At 37.4% G+C, this 22,414-nt stretch overlaps 1 protein-coding gene across 7 annotated transcripts in view; it reads left to right on the top strand.

Moving 5' to 3' along the window:
- The window catches only part of NET1 (neuroepithelial cell transforming 1), a 73,676-nt gene that overhangs the window by 26,585 nt on the left and 24,677 nt on the right, over positions 1-22,414 (top strand). For 6 of the 7 annotated variants that reach the window (XM_089906570.1, XM_089906568.1, XM_089906569.1 and 3 more), the window contains 7 exons: positions 17,711-17,818; positions 18,226-18,393; positions 19,002-19,064; positions 19,396-19,492; positions 19,852-19,928; positions 20,756-21,013; positions 21,454-21,624. In XM_089906570.1, the coding sequence (XP_089762696.1) occupies positions 17,711-17,818; positions 18,226-18,393; positions 19,002-19,064; positions 19,396-19,492; positions 19,852-19,928; positions 20,756-21,013; positions 21,454-21,624 (942 nt within the window). Of the gene's footprint in view, positions 1-8,465; positions 12,710-17,710; positions 17,819-18,225; positions 18,394-19,001; positions 19,065-19,395; positions 19,493-19,851; positions 19,929-20,755; positions 21,014-21,453; positions 21,625-22,414 lie in introns of those variants that run through there. The other variant, XM_022564941.3, reaches the window with a different exon arrangement.

The raw sequence follows: 22,414 nt of genomic DNA, 5'->3' as shown, positions 1-22,414 counted from the left end.
ATAGGCTGAAGAATTTATTGATCTCACATGAAAATCAACAGAAACAACATTCTGGATTCTTGAAATGATTTTCTGAAGTATAGTCTTTCCATCTGTATAGAAAGTATGGGTTAGTAATGGTCTGGTATAGGTTAGTAATGGTCTGGTATAGTCTAGAGGCCTTGAATTGGAGTAATGGCTGTGGAAATGAAAACAGCATTCCTAAGGTTCCATCTTTATCAATCTTTTCTTCTTAGTTAATCCTTGTCGGAGAACTCATTCAGTCAATAGATGCTGCTGTCTAAAACTGATGACTCCTAGTCTGAATCCTTAAGCCAGATCACAGTCCTAATGTTCAGAACTTTTTATCCAATTGCTTCTAGGGGTTTGTAACTGGCCTCCCTGCCTATAGCCTCTTTATGGTGCCATATTGATCTTTCTCCACAACTTGGTCTTTTTAGTACCTTGCTTGAGTTCTTTCAGAAGCAGTTTATTGCTTTAAAGATAAAAATCAAATCTTTCACTTAACATATAAACCCCTTTATGATGAGTTTCCCTACTCCATTGCTCCAGAATTTTTCGTATCATACTTCCTATTCCCTTTCCTTTGCACATCCTCATTCCCTTTCTTTACCTGGCTTATGCCTCTTTATCCACTATTCAGGCATTATCTCCAGGAGCCCTTCCCAGAGTCTTACCTCTCTTTGTGTATTTCATGCCCCCACCCGCCTAGGGTGGCTACTTCTCCTATATGCCCCTTGGTAGGGAGAATTGAATGGGGAAGGAGCAAGTTAGGATTCCATGAGGAGGAAAGAAGTTAGCAATGAAGTTCACAGTAGCATTAAGCTGTATTTATACCTTGAAAATAATGACCGGCCAAAACAGAGGTGCTCGACCCTGGCGTCAGGTCAGAGTCACCTGGGAGCTTTTAGGGGAAGAAATGTGCTGCTAGGCCTTATCCCAGACTATGTGAAAGTGGGGTGATGGTGTAAGGAATGAGGGTGGATGACATTGGGACCTAGGAACATCTGGGGAGGAGGGAATTTGTTTGGTTTTTTTGTTTGTTTTTAAGATGTCCAGGTGATTCTTGCTTATAGCCAGGGTTGAAAACTACTGAGTTAGAGTATGGCATTCTTAAACTTATCCTTCCCCCCAAAATAGATACTGTGTCGACTCCCCAACCCCTGTTTTTTGCGTGGGCTTTCATCTAAGTACAATAGTATGTAATAAGCTAAATGTAATCAGTTCGTATGATCATTTAATGCCTGTTGCTGAAAATCATTCACTTTATTTACCTCTATATTTCATAGCCATCTGTTTGATGAGTAAACAGATAAGTAATATTGGTCAAATAAATGAAATAAGACCTTGGATTTGGGTAAGGATGTAACATGAGCATTGTGTTATGTATTTTGACTTAGGATATCTTATATGAAGAATTTAGTATTAATTGAATTATCATGTGATGCATCATTGGCTATGAAGCTGTGATTGCTTATCAGATTTGTCTCTAAGTAAAATTTCAGCACTATCTTTTATCAGGTTGTCTTACTACTGTGGTATGTATAAGTTTATTCATTTTAAAAAGAACACAGTATTTGTTTTCCAAAGGTGTTTCTCAGCTCTGTTTCTTAGCAGCCATAACCTTGCCTTTTTCTTCTGATAGGAAGAGTCAAAAGTGACTGTTTACTTTGTTAATGTGAAATAATACTGGGATGAGTAATACTGAGTCATTTTTATGACTGAAGTTCTTTAACTCTGATAGTCAGTGATCAAAAAACAAACCAAAACACTTCAGAAGAAATCTTTTAAAATATATGAACGGTTCGTTCTTTTTCTCAACGTTCAGATTTGGGGATCTCATTTTCTTAAAAGTTAAATAGCCTATTGAAGTGTTATATTTTGAGTATTGCTGTACTGTGCAATTTTAGATTAAGCCTAATACTAAATTATGTATTTTATTCCTTAATAACTATGACAGGTAATTGGTTATTTTCCTGGGGCACAGATTTGAAAAGTTTGAAGCTAGCTGACACACAAAAGCTGGTGACTTAACTTATGAATAAGGCTACCTTACCACCCTTCACTTTGCATTTTGATATAACTTGTTGAACAAGGCTACCTTACCGCCCTTCATTTTGCATTTTGATATAACTTGTGATCTCTACTGGTTGCCCTGTAAAATAATAAAACATTGTTTCTCTGTGACAGAAGTCCAGAAAATAAAGCCAACTGCTGGTACAGGTGATAAAAGTTAAGAGAAACCAAAGGTATATCAAAATGGTTCCTCTTAACTTAAAATATAAAAATTAAATATAAAACAATTATTCCTGATAATGCTCTAAAAATCCATTAATCCAGAGCTATTTATCCTTAAACTTAATCATTCCTAGATAGCTATGAATCATTCCTAGACTACTATATGCATCTAAATACTTTTGTGTGCTTTTTAATTGTAAAAGTAACACACAAATGCATTGTCCTTGTACAAAAGTAAAACAACTTTTTCAAGTCCCCTCTTATCACCTCCATCCTCTGAGGCAACCAGTTATTATTTTATGTGTTCCAGGTCCTCTTCTGTTTATTTACCTACTTTCACACAGTGTGTATAATGGTGACATATATATGATTATCCTGTACTTATGCTATAGCTTGCTTTTGCTATTTATATCTTATCAATACATATAGGGCTACCTTGTGCTTTTTTTTTTTTAATAGTATTCCATAGTATTAAAGTACCATAGTCTACTTAACCAGTCCTTTAAGAATGGCCCTTTAGTATATTTTTCTTTTCTTTCCACATTAAAAATAATGCTTAATGTACCTCTTCCTTGTGCACAAAGGAGGGACCATGCTTATGTCTCTAATACAGTTACCCAGAAGTGGAATTGCTAGGTTGCAAATTTCAGTTTTGATAATACTGTTCATTTGCCTTCCAGAAAAATTTGATAGATTTTCACTTCTCCATCAGTCTATGATAATAAACATATCCCTATACTCTTGTTAGCCCTGGATTTTATTAATATTTAAAACCTTTTTCCAATTGTTGTGATAGACAACCAGACAGAAAATTAATAAGGAAATAGAGAACTTGAACACCACCATAAACCAATTGGACCTAACAGACAAATACAGAACATCTTACCTCAAAACAGCGGAATATATATTTTTCTCAGGTGCACATAGAGCATTCTCCAGGATAGACCATATTTTAGGCCACAAAACAAGTCTTAATAAATTTGAAAAGATAGAAATTATACAAAGTACTATTCCAATCACAGTGGAATGAAACTAGAAATCAGTAACAGAAGGAAAACTGGAAAAATCACAAGTAAGTAAAAATTAAACAACATACTAGTAAACAGCTGATGGGTCAGAGATGAAATCACAGGGGAAATTAGAAAAGACCTTGAGACAAATGAAAATGAAAGCAAAATATACCAAAACTAATGGGATGTAGCAAAAGCAGTGCTAAGAGAGAAATATATAGCTATGAATGCTCACGTTAAAAAGAAAGAAAGAGGGGCTTCTCTGGTGGCGCAGTGGTTGGGAGCCCGCCTGCCGATGCAGGGGACACGGGTTTGTGCCCCAGTCCGGGAAGATACCACATGCCGCGGAGTGGCTGGGCCCGTGAGCCATGGCTGCTGAGCCTGCGCATCCGGAGCCTGTGCTTCGCAACGGGAGAGGCCACAACAGTGAGAGGCCCGTGTATCGCAAAAAAAAAAAAGAAAGATCTCAAATCAACAACCTAACCTCACACTTTAAGGAACCAGAAAAAGACAAACAAGCTAGACTCAAAGCTAGCAGAAGGAAGGAAATAATAAAGATTAGAGTAGACTTAAATAAAATAGGGAATAGAACAGTCAAGAGAGAAATTGAGAAAAATCGATGAAACTAAAATGTGTTTCTTTGAAAAGATCAGAATTGACAAACCTTTAGGTAAAATGACTAAGGAAAAAAAAGACAAGGCTCAAATTACTAAAATCTAGAAATGAAAATGGAGATATTACTACCAATTTACAGGATTAAAAAGGATTACAAGAGTACTGTGAACAATTGTACACTAATAGAATGGATAACCTAGATGAAGTGGACAAATTTCTAGAAACACACAACCTACCAACCTACCTAATCTAAAGATTAATATTTAATTCAGCATTGTGAAATTTTCTTGTTTTTTAGTTTATTTTCATCCTTTTATTCTCTGGTCTCTGCTTCTAAAACTCCTATTCAGAAGATTTTGGAATATCTGGAACATCTTGAATTACTTTATATGTTTATTACTCTCTTTTATTCTTCCATTTTTTCTTTCTTTTTTTTTTTTTAAATTCTTCCATCTCTTAGTCTTTTGCACTATTTTCTGGGAGAATTCCTTAATGTGCTAATTTCTCATTAGTGTCTGTTCTGCTATTTAGCCTAACTATTGACATTTTTATTTTGACAATTTCTTTTTAATTTCCACAATCTCTAGTTCTTTGTTTTGTTTTCTCATAATAGTCTTTTTTTATTAATATATTTTCTCTATTAGGTTTCTGGGGATATTAATTATATTTCTTTTAACATCTATTTGCTCTACTAACTAATATAAAATAAGCCATAAATCAAATGAAATTATGCTACGGCCAGTGAAGCTTGTTTAGAAGTTATGAACTCTAACTTTTGGACTTACCAGTTGTGTGTTACTAGTTGTTTGACTGTATAACTTAAATAGCCGTTCTAAGCCTCTGTTACCTGTACTTAAAGATAAAATTTTAATCTCAAACTTCATTCGTAGCTCTTCTCCACTCCCCAGCATATTCGGTCTTCATTCATTCATTCACTCACTCATTTCTATCAATATATTTTGGAGCTCCTACTATGTGCCAGACACAGAGAGCAAAAAACAGTCTTTGCCCTCATGAAGCTTACATCCTATTGGGGGCATAGATTATAGCTGTCTGTGACTCTAGAAATTTGTGGGGGAGACATGTATTCTAGTCTTTGAATACCTCTCTTCACCTCCTTAAGACCCAGTCTCCTCCAGGATGTTAGGCAGGGAGAAAGGACTGGAAATAAGATAGTCACCTTACTGGATGAGATTACAATCCTTTTCATTGTTGGCTGTAACTTCTGTTCTAAATTTCCCTCTATGGGATCAATGAGAATGAGTGACGGCTAATAAGGAATCCATTCTGTGAAACTCCCCTAGGTATTGGTAGTCTCTTGCAAGATTTAGCCACATCTTTTTGATGACCTTAGCAAGCATTATACCAACAGCCCTTCCAGTGCATGCTACCATCCCAGGGTAGGGTCTGCCTACCGTGATGCAACCATGCCAGTAAGACCATCTCCCCAGTCTCTTCTCTGTTCCTCATACTGGTAGAACCGGAAACTCATGTGGAGTCAGTGCCATATTGGCCCTCTCTGCTATTGAGAGTCCCTAAAGGATGGGGGGCTTGAGGAGAAGAGAGAATAATCTCTTTCCATGAAAAGTGCAGGCCCCCAAAGACCAACAGCTTTATTTCTCAGGCCTTTTCTTATTTTGCTGGGATAGTCCCAGGGAGAGACCTGCTGATATGCACGAGATAAATCATCCTGTTTAACTAATGCCTCCAGGATACTAGCACCTCTGTACTCTTGATAAGCATTAACATGAGACAGGGATTCTCCCACTTTGTGCACACTCCGAAGGTCCATCTGCATGCCTCTTCTCCAAAATATTTTGTCTCAATCTTTCTGATTTTGCTCCTTCCAAGTCCCTGACCAATCAGCCAGACCATTCACCACTTCTCAGGGGCCTGTATGGATCAGTACTTCATGCCCTTTCTCCCTCTGTATAAAGTGAACAGCCACATGTGCTGCCTACAGCTCTACCCACTGGAGGTATTTCCCTTTACCATCCCTAAATGGGTCCGTAATCGTGCTCAAAACAACAGATGAAGCTAATCCACCCGTGAACTAGGGCCAAGTTTTTCTCCTATGTTAGTTGATTATTGAGAACCCCACCCCACCCCCACCAACAGATGAGGAGTTGAAGGGGAAATTTCAGTGTAATGTACCGGGTAACATGGCAATCTGTTCAGTAATTTACTTATGCCCTTTGGACTGGCTCAGGCCTGATTCCAAATAGACCATTTCTATGGTACCTGGCCAATCCTGTGACTCAGTTGGTATACTTGGCCTTGTTCATTTGGGGCGGCTCTAATTGCATTAGTCACATGATGTAATGTGGGCAGGTCCTCGGTCTTTACTATGGCTGCTAGCACACCAGGAGCTGCTGTTCAAACAGCAAGTGGTTTCCTGCCATGGAAAGCATACCTAGCTTCAGAACCCTAGGAATCTGCATTGAATTTCTCTTCCTGGCCTTGCCAAAGACGTCACACAGCATCTTTGTCTACCATAGACATCTCAAGCTTGATCAGATACACTGGCTCACATGGCCTGCAGGGCACCTGACACCCAGCCTGGACCTGCTACAGTGGCCTCTCTTGCTCTGGATCCTACTCAAAACTGTGAGCGTTTCAGATTACCTCATTAATGGGTCAGAGCAGAATTTCCAAGTGCAGTATCTGCTCTCTTCAACCTAGTGCCATGCCTCTTTCTTAGTGCTGGGATGCAAGGTGCAACAATTTGACCTTTACCTAGGAGGGGAGATCCCAGAAAGCCTCAGGCCATTGGACCTATTAAAAATTTTCTAATATGGCAGCCCTTGAATTTTCTTGGCATGCATTTGACTTCCTAGACTGTCCAGAATACTTGTCATTTCCCATTCACCACATCCTGTTAGTATGGTGTCATCAGTATTCTAGACTAACATGATGCTCTATGGGATGTCAAGGTCCTTGTGGACTCTGTGACAGAGAACATAAATGTTAACAGCCTCAGGACATGAAATGTAGAGTGCTGTCTTTACCACATAAAAGATAACTACGTTTGCTCCTTACTAATGGTTATTGAAAAGAACACACAGGCTAGATTAATAGCTGTATACCAAATACTAGAGATGTGTTGATCTGTCCCAGTAAAGGTTCTACATCTTGCACAACAGTTGAGATTAAAGCTACCACTTAAGTTTTCAGTGGTCCACTGTTAGCCATCACAGGCCATCTCACTGCAGGAGGCACACAGATCAACTGAATGGAGATACTGTAGAGACTACCACTCCTACCTGCTGTAATTCTGATGGCCGTCTCTGCGTTATCTCTCGGTGTGCAATATTGCTTCGGTTTATTACCTTGGCCCAGGTGTAGGGGGTGAAATTTCAGGGGCTCCCACTTGGCCTTTCCCTCTGTAATGACTCTGAGAACTTGAAGGTTACCACCTGCTTTTTCAGGCTTTTAAAGCAATTAATAAAAGCCAATCAACTCTGCAATCCTTACAATTACTATTGCCCCCATGTTGTTCATTTGTCACCACTGCTATACATATGTTATTGCTTCACTGCTCCATCTGTACCCAGTTCATATCTTGGTCCTTATCACCATTTTATCAATGAGTGACCAGTTCCAGAATCCCATCCAGTGTGTCTAATCTCTAGGGCCAGTCTCAGTGTCAGTGTCTTAGCAGGTGTTCCCTCCAGAAATCAGAGCCTGAGACGCGAGATAATTGACAGGTAGTCTCTTTTCAGGTGTGGTGCCAGGGAACAAGGGGGCAGCTCATGCACGCATCTAATTATGGGACCTTCTAAAGAGCCATGTAAAGTACACCACACAGTTGTCTTCTCAAGGGTCTGAAGAGGGGCTTTTATCCATTAGCTCCTGTGCTCCATTAGTCAATGGCTGTCCTATGGGGTGTTAATCCCTCACACTTCCAGGCTACACGTGTAAATGCCACACTCGGCATCCGAGAAGCCGAGGGTGGAAAGCAACAGGGGCGCAGCTGAGGCCAGGACCTGTTGGAGGCGGGGCTGGTTGCTGCAGCAACAACTGGAGTAAGAAATGAGCTGAGAAAACAGGAGGCCGGCGCGAGACAGTGTTGTTGGTCGTCAGGTTTTGACCTTAGCTGAGTTTCAGGGAAAAAAGGCAGAAAATCCCACTCAACATTTTGTTATATAAGTATAAGCGATCTTTACATGATACTGGAAGATCCCTGTGTACTTGAAATAAAAAGTCACCACTAACAGCACCAATACCCAATTTTATTTGCTGCTTGTATTATCATTGCAAAAAGAACCATGGTTTTGATAACATCAAGCTTCTTAGTCTTTCTAATAGTATTAACTGATCTGAGTTGATCTTTTCCCAAAGTAAATTCTTAGTAAAGCTTGGACATACTGAAATTTTAATCCAAATGACTTTTAAGAACTCAAATCCACGTACAACTTCATTACTAACTTCTTTTATACTCATCTCATCCAAATGTAACTGCCTGTTTTGGTGTTGTTTTTAAACTCATTACTAGATATTTTAGAACTCTGATTCCTCAGAAGTTCCATCTTGTTAATATTTCAATCAGTGTTTCCTTTTTTAGTAAGATTTGAAACTCTGTTTTTAACTAACCTATTTTTAGTGAGATACATAGTAGTTATTTGTAATCTTGAACTCTAGAGTTTTAAAGTGGAACATCGTTTTTTTATATTTAGAAAAAGTCCTTAAAATATTTCTTGTGAACTGTGGAATCTTTTTATACACTTGTACAATTTTAAAATATATGTTTAATTTATCAATATAAAACATGAGAGCTACACAGGGCTAAAGATAAAAATTTTACTATCAATATAAGCCCTTACAAACATAAAGTGGAAAAAAGTAGGTTGGAAATTGCATTTCACAATATCCCTTGTAGAGGGCAGCAGAGAGCTTAGATTTTTGTTTTTTCCTTACCCATAATAAGGCTTTCCTAGCCTAAGTTCCAATTGCTTGTTATTGTTCCAGACAAAAGTAAATAAAAACAAATATCTATACCAAAAAAAGTAATGATTATTCTTCAGCTTTAATTTATTTCTAAATTCCAGAATTCTAATTTCACATTAAAAGGAGAAAAACGGTAAGTAGGGTAATAGTCCTTTTTCTGTAGAGAAGGGAAACATCTTTCTGTTTACCTTATTCAAATTTTAGGAAAGGAAGCACTGAAGGCTCCATACAAACAGAAGAACAGAGGCTATAACTAAACCTGGTTTTTGGAAAACAGTAATTTTATCAAAAACTTGATTTCTTAAACAAAGCTGCATTATTATTTTTAGATAACACAGTTATGTTTTTAAGTTTATAAACTCTAGATTTTCTACACAAAGAAAAGACACTCAACCAATCTGTGTTTCAGTTGTAGAAAGTCACATAAATAATTGCTATTAATAACATGATCAGTAAAGTAAACCATTGATTGAAATAGGATCTCTTCTAAAACTTAAGCAGCTGGAACTATTTTGTTACTATTTTTTTATTTACCTGCCTATAATACAAGTAACCTCTCTACTGTGGTTTTATGCTTTCCTTCTCTATAAAATGTTGGCAGTTATTTAGCAAAACTAGCCTGGGACTAGGAGATTGGGTTTTAAACCCAGCTCTGCTCCTAACTCGTAGAATGACAACTAGCAGTGCCTGAGCACTGAGCTGTACAGACCGGTGCTGAAGGTGGTACACGGATTGTCTCACGGGGAAGAGACGTTGCAGCCACAGTTGAGCAGACCAGATTCAAACCTGTCTAGCCACTGATGACCTATGCAACTTGGGACAAGTTTCTTAAACTTTCTGAGTTTCCTCCATCTGTAAAATGAAGGTAATAATACATACTTCATAAAGTTGGTTGAATAAGATAATATGCATAAAGCTCCTGGCACAGAGTAAGGACTCACATTTCCTTTTTCTTTTTCCTCACTATCCAGTTTCCTCCTAAGAAAACTGAGGAGGATGAATTAATGATCACAAAGGACCTTTTCAGCCCTCGTATTTTATAGAGCATTGTTAGAGTCAAGATTCTCTCAGGCTCATGGCTCAGAGTGCTAACTGAACATCCCTTGTCCATTGTTGCTTTTATAGATGCTGTCTACAGTTGTCTGAATTATATTTAGACCACAAACCTGAACATCCAAAATGAAACTAAGATTTTAGGTTTGGTGAGCTGGGATTTTTCTACTGGGACTATTCACTATTAGACCCTACTTGGTTTTTGCAGGCTATTTCTGCATTTAAGACTTCTACCTTTACCCTTCGGATCCTTACTGAAGGAGAGAAATGAGAGATGTCCTTTCCCCTCGTTACCTTGGCCTTACCTCTATCAGAACTAAATAGAAAAACATAGTTTGGAGAAAGACATCAGGTAAGAGACCATGAGAATGCCCTAGCAACTTCTTTCCTCACTCCCACTCTGCATTAAGTCCTTTATTCCCTTATGAAACTAAGTAGCCATAAAGTATTGGCCTTACTTGCAACCATCTTTTAACTGATGAAACTAACTGAACCAGACTACTGGGTTCTTATTAACTCTGAGGGCTTAAGCAGATCAGTGTTCTTACCTGTAAAATTACGGAACTGGATTCCATGATCTCTAAGGTGCTTCCACTTTAATGCTGTATAGCATAGAACTACCTACCACAAACAGCCTCTCAAGGCCAACTGCATCACACATGTTGCCCAGGTGTGACCTGGTAATAAAGAATAGTTGACGAAATATAACCAATCACCATTACTTTTTTCAAAAGTCTAAAAGCAGAAAGACAAGAACATCATCCCAAATGCAAAACACATTGGTGTTTATGTAAGGGCAGCGTTCTTTCTCCCTGCAAGAAGTAACACTGTCCTGCGAACCTTAGTAAATTGTTTTTCATAGATTATTTGTCATTATAGTCTATGTCCACTATTACTCTGCTCTATTCACTCTTCAAACCTTTGTGGTTTGTCTTTTGTCTTTATTCTGCTGAACTAGCACACTTGAGGTCTTCATTAAACTTGTAATCACTAAATCCATGAATCTTTTCTTACCCATCTTAATCTTTTTGCCGTAACTAACACCTTTTCTTCCCTTGGCATCTCTCCAAAGTTAGATCCTTGGGCCTCTTTTCTTTTTGTCCAGATTTTCTCCCCCAGGCATCTCGTTCACTTCAGAGCTTCAACTCTGATCCCTGTGTCTCCGACTCCCCAGTCTAAATCCACCCTCTGACCTCTTCAAGTCCTTGTCCAACATTTCCAGGTTCTAGCTCAATAGTTTTATTTGCATGTTTTGCCACCACCCAAGACTCAGTATATCTAAAATGAAACCCAGAATTTTCTTTCAAAGCTTATTCCTCCGTATTTCTTTATTTGCATTAACAGTTACCCTTCCTAACTTTACAGTTGTTGGCATCTTTGACTTCTTGCATATATCCTTTTCCTTTCCCACTGGTCCTACCTTAGGCAAAGTTCTTGGTCCCTGACTGTGATTTTTGCATTATGGTTCCAGCCATCTTTCAAGCCATCTTAAACACCACCTTACAACATACCTCTCATTATCTCTCTCACGTGCTCAGTAAAACCCTCTGCTCGTCTGTCTTTACCCACAGCCTGAGACGTCAGGCTGTGAGTTTGCTTTTCATGCTCCTTTGGGAAAGCCTTGCACTTTTCCCTTGCTCAGACCTTTGAAAAAAATAACATGGCCTTCAAGGTACTGAAACAACATGTTACAGCCTCTCCCCTAGTGTCTTTGCCACCCTCATCTCATCTGCCAGAATTGGTTTCTTCTCCTGAACTCCTTGCTAGCTGTACAGCTTATTTTGGACTTGTCAAAAGCTGTCTTGCATTACTTATCTCTTCGTGTGGCCTAGCTTTACACAATGGTCTGTTAGCGCTTTAGGAGCATATATGAAACCTATTTTTTTCTATCACCCATAGCGTCTAGAATAGTGCCTTTTACATAGATTTCTCAGATTTCTCTGACCCTAATAAATCCTAATAGAAATGTTTTTGCAAATTATCAGCATCATATCATTCATAGTAGCATATGGTTAAGAGGAAATCCTACTTTTCGAAATAGAATACAGTACTTACTGTTAAAGAAGAAACTCTGCTTTGTTGCAGGCCTACCAAACCAACAGAAGTAGGGTTGCTTCATAGATGCAAGGCTTTGGACTAGAAATTGCACTTACGTAATATAAAAGCAAGGCCCCTGGATAATTAGGCTTTTCTTTAGTATATACATTTTTTAACTCTGAATTACAGTTTTCTTAAAGTTGTCAAGTTGTCCGTTCTAAATTATTTTCTAGGAAATAGGGTTTTATAGAAAAAGTATCCCTGTGTGCAGCTAAGTACTAAGAAAGGTAACCTAGATACGCAATTCATTTGTCTTTGGGAATGCTTTTTAAATCAGGAAAAGCCTTACAGTAACCCAGTTTCCTTTTCCCCTCTGGTCTCACTATAGAAATTCCAAACCTCTTGATAAAGAGCTTTCTCTGGCAGAGAAAGCGGAGAGGCCTAGGTGTGCCCCGCTGTCAGTTAAGGGCTGTCACGTGTCCCTCGGGTGCCCGCCCACTAGACCCGGCCCAGCCGGCCCCGCCCACAGAGCCTGGAGTGCTGCTGGCGTCTCGAGCGCCCGCAGAAGCCGCTACGCCGGAGACGCTGGGGGATGGCTGCGCGGGGCAGCTGAGCGCCCAGCCGAGCTGAGCCGAGCCGGGCCGAGCCGGGAACTTCCCTGCAGGCTGCCGACTCCGGGAGGACTCGGGCTGGGGGCGTGAGGGTACTCGGAAAGCATGGTGGCGCACGATGAGGTCGGAGGTCTCCTACCTATTAAAAGGACTATACGAGTCCTCGATGTGAACAACCAGTCCTTCAGAGAGCAGGAGGTGAGACTTGAAAAGCCAAAGGAAGGTTTCTAACTCCACGGAACTTTTACGATGTTTAACAGTTTATTAACAGTATATTGTTAAACTTAACTTTTGATCTCACTGAGTATTAAAATGTATGACTTTGATTTACATGCAGATTTGAAATGTGTTTAGGAACATTTATGCATAGCGTAGCTGGAGTGTACACAAACTTTTATACAAAAGAAAAACATTTTAAATGTATGTGCTGTTCAGTTTGGTTAAATTGGTCACGTTTCTGATGCTTAATACAGTTTTCTGTTTGGTTGGGGTTTTTTGGTTTTGGGGGGGTTTTGACCTGCATTTATTTATATTACCTAGTAAGTCTTAAGAACTGCTTTGTGGAGTAAGAGGAAAATAAGAATCCCTTCCTTGCAAGTTAGTGCTAGTGAACAAAATGCCATCTGACCTAGTGTTCATTTTTCTTTCCACGTCTAATAAGTTCATTGTGTGTGACTTTTGTTCTTAAGAAAGCAAAATGCGTTAAAATACTTAAGCCAACAAACCATTATTTAGGTGCTTCTGCCCTCCTTGCTTTAATTACGTTAAGTCGTACTTTTTTAAAGTCTTTATGAACATTTATCAAAATAAGTGATTTTTATGCCATTTTATTTAATTTTGATAGTTGACTTAATACTGTGTGGGCATTCTATTTATATAGCACACCACAATATATATACACTCCATGGTTATACTATATTATTATACTTCTTATCTTCATTGGGGTGATGGTTTTGTGGTTGTATACATATATCAAAATTATCTAATTATACATTTTAAATATGTGCAATGTGTTGTATATCTCAGTATAGCTGTGTATCATACGTACGCACACCTTTTGGTAGTTAGAATAGCTGCCGTCTTTCAAAGGTATGCTTTTATTTGGTGTGATTTGGCTTTGTTTATTTGTTTGGTTTTGGCTTTTGTTTATATGTTTCTATTTTCTCAAAAGTGGTCATCAGTGTAAATACTAAAACTGAACTAGTCTTTTGAACTAGTCTTTTTGTTTCGTATCAGACACCGGCCATGTTCTGGCATACCTTTATTCCAAAGATTAAAAACACCAGGAATGTTGTCAGGTTTTTAGCAACACAGCCTTAAATAAATAACTAAATTTGACTATTTCTATTACTAAGAGGAAAGGGAAGACATCCTGTGAGATAACTCATTTTTATCTTTTTATAAATAACTTTTTCTTTTCATTCTTCTTAAAGTTCTTGCCAGGTAGAGGAGAAAATTATTTATCTAGTAACCCAAATGAGTAAACCCAGACACATGTTTTTTTGTGTGTCTTGATTTGGTTGACTCTAGAAGAGACCCTCCTGGAATGTATTCTCTTATGTGACATCATTAGGAGAAAAAAAAGTTTTACAAAAAAACCGGGTTCACAACAGAATTTTTCCATGTTGTTGCTTTTATGTGCAAGGTACCTTCCAGTAAAAGACTTGAAATTGATGTTAACAATTTTCTGTTTATAGATATCCAGAAAATATTTTAAGGCATAAAATCTGACTACAACTGGATTAGTAAAATAAATAGATTGATTAAAAACTCGTCTCAAGTCAGATTCCCTATAACAACGCATGTGATTGCCTGGCTAAACTAGATAGTGTGGTTAAAAGGTAACCTAAGTAAACAACATAAATGAATATTACAGTTCGTAAAGTGAACTCTAGCCCTGGTGAAAGGTTGCCTACAGTAGAAAAAGTTCCTTGAGTATGTAAAACTTGTTGGTGTTCTTTATCTATTCCCATAAGTTTTCAGATTGTCTTTTGAGGAGGGTGTGTAGTTTCAGTATCTGTACTCATTCTTTAAGCTTCTTGTATTTACCATAATGCTGTTAACAATGCTCCAAAACAAAAATAAACAACCACGGCAGCAAAACCATTATGAAAACCTTATTCTGGGTGATGGTAAGATAGGTAGAGTCCTACTCCTCTCTTCCTTCTTTACCTCCAAACCCTGTACCTGCATTGTGTCTGCAAAGGTGGGCGGAATCCCAGCTCTCAAAACACCAAACCAAGATAAAGTGGCTCGTCTAGACCTCTAAAGAAAAACTGCTTTTGGTTGTAGCTCACATGAACCAAGTTCTAATCTATAAAGAGACAATTTTTTGTCCCTACCCTATAGGTGACCTGTGAATGCGTAGTTCATAACACTTTTCCACAAAAGTTGTCTGTGTGATTTTTTTCAAATAATGTATTTATCCTGAAATTCGTGAGCCATATTCAGTATTATGCCTTTACATTTCAGTCACACTTTTTGAGTTATTTTATTCATTAAAATTCTTCATACTTTTGAAGTAAATATATATGCTAAAAGTTTGTGTTGTGTCTGCCAAACATTCATCACATATGAACTTTTAGTAAGGCAGGAAAGTTACTTTTGGATCTTAAAAGCCTGTGTGAAAAGTACAAGGTGTCCTCCCACCCCACCCCCTCCCCCATGTACTTCCTGATTCAGCACTACTTTGGTACAGAGAGATTTAAGAGTATCATGCTGTACTGACTGAGCTAGCCAGGCGCTCTTACCAGACGTTTTAGATTAGATACAGCCCTGAGACTAACATCTCTTTGTGAAGAAGTGAGATTATAGGTGGGTTTCTAAAGGACTGTGGAACATATTTAATAACAAAATACTGCTTATTAGCATTATATCCTGACACACTAAAGAGACAAAATCCACATTTCAGAGTTTTAGTTTCAGAAAGGTGCTTTAGATATGTTTACACTTAATTATCTAAATCTAAATTCTGTAGTTTTTATTTTAAATATCACAGTTTTAAATTACCAGGAAATTAATACTTGTACTGATCCAAAGATAAGAATTTTTTGATTTTATGTATTAAATTAGATATCAAAAATTCTTTTCCTTCCAGCTAAACTAACATTTCCTTTCAAATTCACTGGGAAGAGCACCTTTCCAAAGACTTTTAAATTGAAATTAAATATTTTATGATTTACTAGGAAGTCAAATGGGTTATGATCTAAACAAGGAAGAGGAATTAACCTCTTTCCAAACTATGGAACAGAACTTTCTGACAACTGCTTTGTTTCTAGTTGGCGTTGGCATATCTTACTTTGTGAGGTAATTATATCCCCATTCAAACAGAAGTGTCTTTGTCCTGTCTTTACTCAAGAGAAAGGAATGCCTTCTGCCGCCTTCTGCCCATGCATGTGTCGCTTCAGTCTCGCACAGATGGGTCTGGTAAAGGCATCCACACATGGCCTTGGCCACACAGTGTGTCATTTTACTACATATCCTGGAGCCTTCTTTTTCGGTTCATTTAACATTGGCACATTAGTGGCTTTATAGTCATAGTTTTACTTTGGAGTTAATTATTTTGGCGGGGGAGGGTTGGTCTACAGCCCCACCTCTTAAGGACTCAGGGGCCTGAACTCTGTTGGTTGTCCACAAAGTCTCCTTACCTTAGTGGGTCATATTCCCTCCTCATATGTGTATATACCTTTAGGAGCTTTAATAAGTCTAACTGCTTCTTTGAATATTCAAATCATTTAAGTTTCTTTCCAGAGGATTTTAACCCTTTCTGCCACTTTACTTTTAAATTATTCTTAGGGGATTATTTTTACTCACTTTCCTCATCTCTTTTTTATGACCAATCAATTCTTTGATTGGTCATATCAAATAATTCTTAGGAAAAAAATTTTTTTATCTGTCATTTTTAAGTGGTAATTTTTATATAATTTTTTATCGTATATCCTTCTGAAGTCTCATTAAAATTATTTTGTCAAGCATGCCACAATTGTCAAAGGCACCAAATATAAACAAATAATTAGGCTCCATAGACATCATAAAGGATAGGCCTGTTTTGTGATCTGGCCTTCTTTATCTCAATAGCTGTGTGAGTCACCTAATGGTATGCCTCCATTTTCCTAACAGTAAAATTAGAGTAATAAAAAAATTTGTAAAATTTTGAGGTCTTTGAATGATAAATGATGTTTGCTATACTATTATTATTTTAAAAACAATACATGCAAAATAATATGTCCTCTGAATTTGTATATATTTTTCCTTGAAGTTAATTAAATGTATGAAAGAGGATCTAATTATTTATAAATACCAACATTTACATAGTAAGTGGAAATATTCCTAAGAAAGAATGTTAGTAATGGGTAAAACTTAGTGTGCTCCAAGAACTGTTCTGAGCCCTTTAAACATACCTTAATCTTCATAACACCTTTATAAGAGAAGTTCTAATATTAACCCCATTTTACAGATGAGAAAACTGGGACCGAGGATGTTTCATATCAAGTGTCCAAACCAGGATTTGGGCCCAGTCAGTCTGATTCCAGAGGCGGAGTGTCCTCTTAACCACTGTCCTAACTGTGCTAGAATACCTCCACAACAGGGACCTACCTCACTGCCTTTAGAGCTGAGCCATTCCAATGTCAGATGTGTTCATTTAAAAGCTATTCTCTAACTGAAGTATTCAGGAGTAAAATGATAGAATGTCTGGCATTTGCTTTAAAATATTTCAGTAGAGGCAGAGATGAAACAAATTGTTATACTAAAAACCGCTGAAGCTGAGTGATAAGTACATGAGGTCCATTATGCTATTCTCCCCTTTTGTGTACGTTTGAAATTTTTCTAAATAAGGAGGTGTTTTTTAAAAGTTACTCTCTATATTAAGCTAAAAGCTTCTAAAGGTTTTTAGAATCTAATTGTTTGTTTTAATTTTGGGTTTTTTTCTGTTTAATGACAGTATGTTATATTCTCAGAGTGATGTTCAGATATTTGACTGGCCTTTCTTATACCATTTATTATTTAATAAATTACTGTTATTCATTAGTGTTCTTTGTATTTCAACAATGAAAAACAACATTCATTTTCAGAGTTCCATGTTTCTGCATTTTATACTGTACAAATATCTGGTTTTTGAGAGGGCTTAACTTTTCCAAACTTGTTTGAAATCATTACACCTAAACACACATTTAGTATAACTTGTTTTTGTTTTCACAGGAGCCAAGCAATAAAAGAGTTCGGCCTCTAGCTCGGGTCACATCCTTGGCAAATTTAATTTCTCCTGTAAGAAATGGAGCCGTCAGACGATTTGGTCAAACCATACAGGTAGGGACAAGTAATGTAGTGAGGGGACTTTTTATAGAAGCCTAAAATTTGCATTTTCTTTGAGTCATACTAACATGTTTTTACTATTATACTTAAACATAACTTTCCGTTTTTGGAATGTGCTGGTAAGGCATATTGTTGCCAGAACAATATTTATATAACCTCATTATATTAGTTTGTATCTTATATCAAAGCAAGATCTTTGATAGTTTTTATTCCCAGAGAGAATTTTGACTGATAAATATTTAGAATACTGCTAGATAGAAGCTTGGATAAATGATTGTTTTATGCATAGAGAAATTCTCAGAACCTTGCTTTTAATTTGTCTTTCTATTTTTTTTTAAGAAAAAAAGTAATAATTCCTGTATCCTCCAAACCTTCTTCTCATTCACCTCTTTTCTTTTCAGTCATTTACCCTTCGTGGTGACAACAGATCCCCCGCTTCTGCCCAGAAGTTATCCAACAGATCTACAGTCCCAGCGCCCGCCAAAAGGAGAAGCAGTGCCCTGTGGTCGGAGATGTTAGACGTCAACATGAAGCAGTCTTTAACCTCCAGAGAGATCAAACGTCAGGAGGTGTGCCATGCTCAGTAGCAAGGCCATGTGTACTGGCTTAAACTAAAAAAACATAGACCCTGATTCTGTTTTTTTTTTTTTTTTTTTTTTTTTCGGTACGCGGGCCTCTCACTGTTGTGGCTGCTCCCATTGCGGAGCACAGGCTTAGCGGCCATGGCTCACGGGCCCAGCCGCTCCGCGGCATGTGGGATCCTCCCGTACCGGGGCACGAACCCGTGTCCCCTGCATCGGCAGGTGGACTCTCAACCACTGCGCCACCAGGGAAGCCCCGACCCTGATTCTTAAACATATGTTTTGCCAGAAGAATAGCAAACTAATGCCTATGGCAAGATAAACTTGCATTTTTATACTTGAATGCCATTCATAACACATGCTGAGCAGCACCTGAGATGGGGGATGGTCATCCAGTTTAACAACTCGGATGGGGTAGAATTATGAAACCTACGGCATCCTCTAATTTGAGATTCCATTCTGAATTAGTTTGCAGATGGAATCACTTTAAAAAGCGCTGTTCAAAACGTCAGTTAAATGGTAAATATCAGTTGTATATAATTTTTGTTTCTCAAAGGGAGGAGTGATCTATGATGTTTGCTGGATTTTTTTTTTAGGCAATATATGAAATGTCCCGAGGTGAACAGGATTTAATTGAGGATCTCAAGCTTGCAAGAAAGGTCAGTAAATAACTTTCTATCATGTGCCATAGTTTTTAAAAATTACATTTCACAAATTCTAAAGGATGATTTTCTTACCTTTAGAAGTTGAAAAGTAGAGAATATCTACTGGTGAATACTTCTTTTAGATGAGGTTTATTAGATGCATCTCTTCAAATATGAATATCAGTAAGTCTATTTTGGGCTTAACATATACTTTAATTTCTTTTATGTATAAAATAGAATCCACACTAGTTTTACATAGTTAGTCATGCTTGCATTCAAGTACAGATCTCTCATCATGTTTTATTTGCTTGATCGCTTTGTGTGACACATTTCTGCCCTCTGACAGGCCTATCATGACCCCATGTTAAAATTGTCTATTATGTCAGAAGAGGAACTCACACAGATATTTGGTGATTTGGACGCTTACATACCCCTGCATGAAGGTAAGATATGCTACCTAATTTTCATAGGATTCTGAACAGCAGTAACAAGTAATTTTAAGTCTAAACTTCTAACTTAGTGCTGAATATTTTTTAAATTTTTATTGAAGTATAGTTAATTTAAATATTATATTAGTTTCAGGTGTACAGCATAGTGATTAAGATTTTTTATAGATTATACTCCATTTAAAGTTACTATAAAATATTGACTATATACCCTGTGCTGTACAATATATCCTTGTAGCTTATTTATATTATACACAGTAGTTTGTACCTCTTAATCCCCTGCCCCTATCTTGCTCCTCCCTGAATTATTTTTTAAATAAACCTATTATTGGCATTTCTGCTTCTTTACACTTCAGATTTGTTGGCAAGAATAGGAGAAGCAACCAAGCCTGGTGGAACAGTAGAGCAGATTGGTCACATTCTTGTGAACTGGGTATGTAGCAAGTTGTTGCCTTCAGATAGGTTTATACAGATGTGCCAAACTTGTCATTTATGATCAATATCACATTGATCCAGTTACTGGATTCTAAAATCAGATAAATAAGGCGTTAAAACTGAACAAATTTACATAGCTGTAGAAGTTATAGTCTCTGTTTAAAAAATATTTCATGAATGATGCAGTTTCATTTGTTTTAAGAATATGTTCCTCCTTAGACAGAATTCCCACATTATATACCATCAGTTATCTGTTTTATTCTCTCAGTTAACATTTGAGTGCCTGCCAGATGCCAGCCACTGTTCTAGGAGGGGTGACTAGAGATTCAGTGATAAAAGATGGTCTCTGCATTTATAGTCAACTGAGAGAACAGGCAGTAAATAACCAGTCTCAAGGCTGTTGAAGAATGTGAGAGAGGAGGGCTCAGGTGTCCTGGGAATACAGGAGACCAGCATGTAACTGAGGCTGGGGAAGTAGGAGGCATGAGTCTTTGTTTGGATTTAGCCATATTAGGGAAATTGAAAAAGGGCATTCTCAGATTGGCCCGAAATACTATCCAACCCCCATTATCACCTGCAGGAGAATTTTCACAGCTTGTTAACACTTTCAAGAATAGCTGTAAGTATTCTATGGTAAATTATGTTGGTTTTTCAAATGTTAAACTGATTCTGAACTACTGTGATAAACCTCAAAGGATCATATAATAAGCTTTTGATTAAAAAAAAGAATAGCTATAAGTTTTCTGTTTTGTGTCCACAGTCTTACTAATGGACTAAATTGTAACAGGAACTCATTATACTTTGTTTTCTCTTATTACTCTTCAGTTGCCAGGCTTGAATGCCTACAAAGGCTACTGCAGTAACCAGCTGGCAGCCAAAGCTCTTCTTGATCAAAAGAAACAGGATCCAAGAGTCCAAGACTTCCTCCAGCGATGTCTTGAGTCTCCCTTCAGTCGAAAACTAGATCTTTGGAGCTTCCTAGATATTCCTCGAAGCCGCCTCGTTAAATACCCTTTACTGTTGAAAGAAATTCTTAGACACACTCCAAAAGACCACTCTGACGTTCAGCTTCTGGAGGAAGCTGTAAGTAGTCCAATAAATGATTCTCACATTTTTCAAGTTTACATATTAGCTTGCCTGAGAAAGATATACAATGATACTCTCACACTGTCTGCATGTTGAATCAGCACAGTGAAGTTTTCTGTAGTCGTTTTAAGTTCTCGTATGTTACTGCACTGTGCACTAATAAAGAGATGTGTAATACATAACACATTTTATATTTATATTTCAGTTAGAAGACCGGATTCTAATCTGATCTCTTCCATCAGCTAGCTGTGTGACTTTGGGCAAATCACCCATTTGGCTGAGGCTGTAAAATGAAGGGACGGCTGAATTACCCGATTTCTAGAGTCCCTTCAAGCTTTAACATTTTATCATTTTAATGTGACATTTTAGTCCTGTAGGGAAACAGGATAAACTAATATGCTGAAAATGCTACATTGATTTTTTAAAATTATTTTTAGATATTGATAATACAAGGAGTTCTCTCTGATATCAACTTGAAGAAAGGTGAATCGGAATGCCAGTATTATATTGACAAGCTGGAGTATCTGGATGAAAAGCAGAAGGACCCTAGAATTGAAGCTAGCAAAGTATTGCTTTGCCATGGGGAACTGAAAAATAAAAATGGACATGTAAGTGCATTTGGACACTAACATATGAAGTGAGCAGTTACTGCCCTTTTCTCACTGTTTAATTTTTTTCCACATTGATTATGAAGCAGGTTTATAAAATAAACTCATCACATACTGAAAGAAGGTAACTGGATTTTATGTTACCAGCTTTGGTAAAGCAAACATTTGGTTTCTGTCATTACCGAATAAGTTAAATGTCTTGGTGGAGAATCAGTAATCATTTATTTTTTAGTTTTGAAGCATAAATCAACTTGTTTGGCTAGGGGTTCCTTTCTAAATAAATTATTAGTTTTATGATGTTTAATAAAAAAGCATATCCTTCAAAAAATTTTTTTGAAGAGTTTATAGTAATAAAAGTAGTTTTTAGCACTACTAAACAAATTTTTGCAGCAGATTGAATGAGAGCAAACTTATTTTTTAAATCTTAATTACAAAGGTACCTGCTAGAACTAAGTATAAGCATGGGATCGTATTTTTATTTCATTACGTGCTTTTCAGAAGCCCGATTTGTAAGTTGAGGTTCTTTTTTGGAAAAGAGTTAATCTTTCATCTCTGATTTCTATCGTGAGGCCTCATTGTTCTATAAAAGCTTAAATTTATGTGGGACAAAACAGAACAATTAACATTTTTACCAGCTTACATTTTTACGTTCTCACCCTGTTAGAAGACTGTGGTGTATAGTCCTGGTGTTTCCAGTCACGTTACCACCGACAGTCAGGTCTTTGTGGTGCATAGCGTTTGCTCAGCTGCTGCTGAATCTAATGTTACACACGGATAAAAAAGTTGCATA

Source organism: Delphinapterus leucas, chromosome 2 (genome assembly GCF_059928025.1).
Source record: "Delphinapterus leucas isolate spDelLeu-1000000601 "Yukka" chromosome 2, BTC_Dleu_Yukka2, whole genome shotgun sequence".
Taxonomy (NCBI): Eukaryota; Metazoa; Chordata; class Mammalia; order Artiodactyla; family Monodontidae; genus Delphinapterus; species Delphinapterus leucas.
This window is presented reverse-complemented; position numbering and strand designations above follow the sequence as displayed.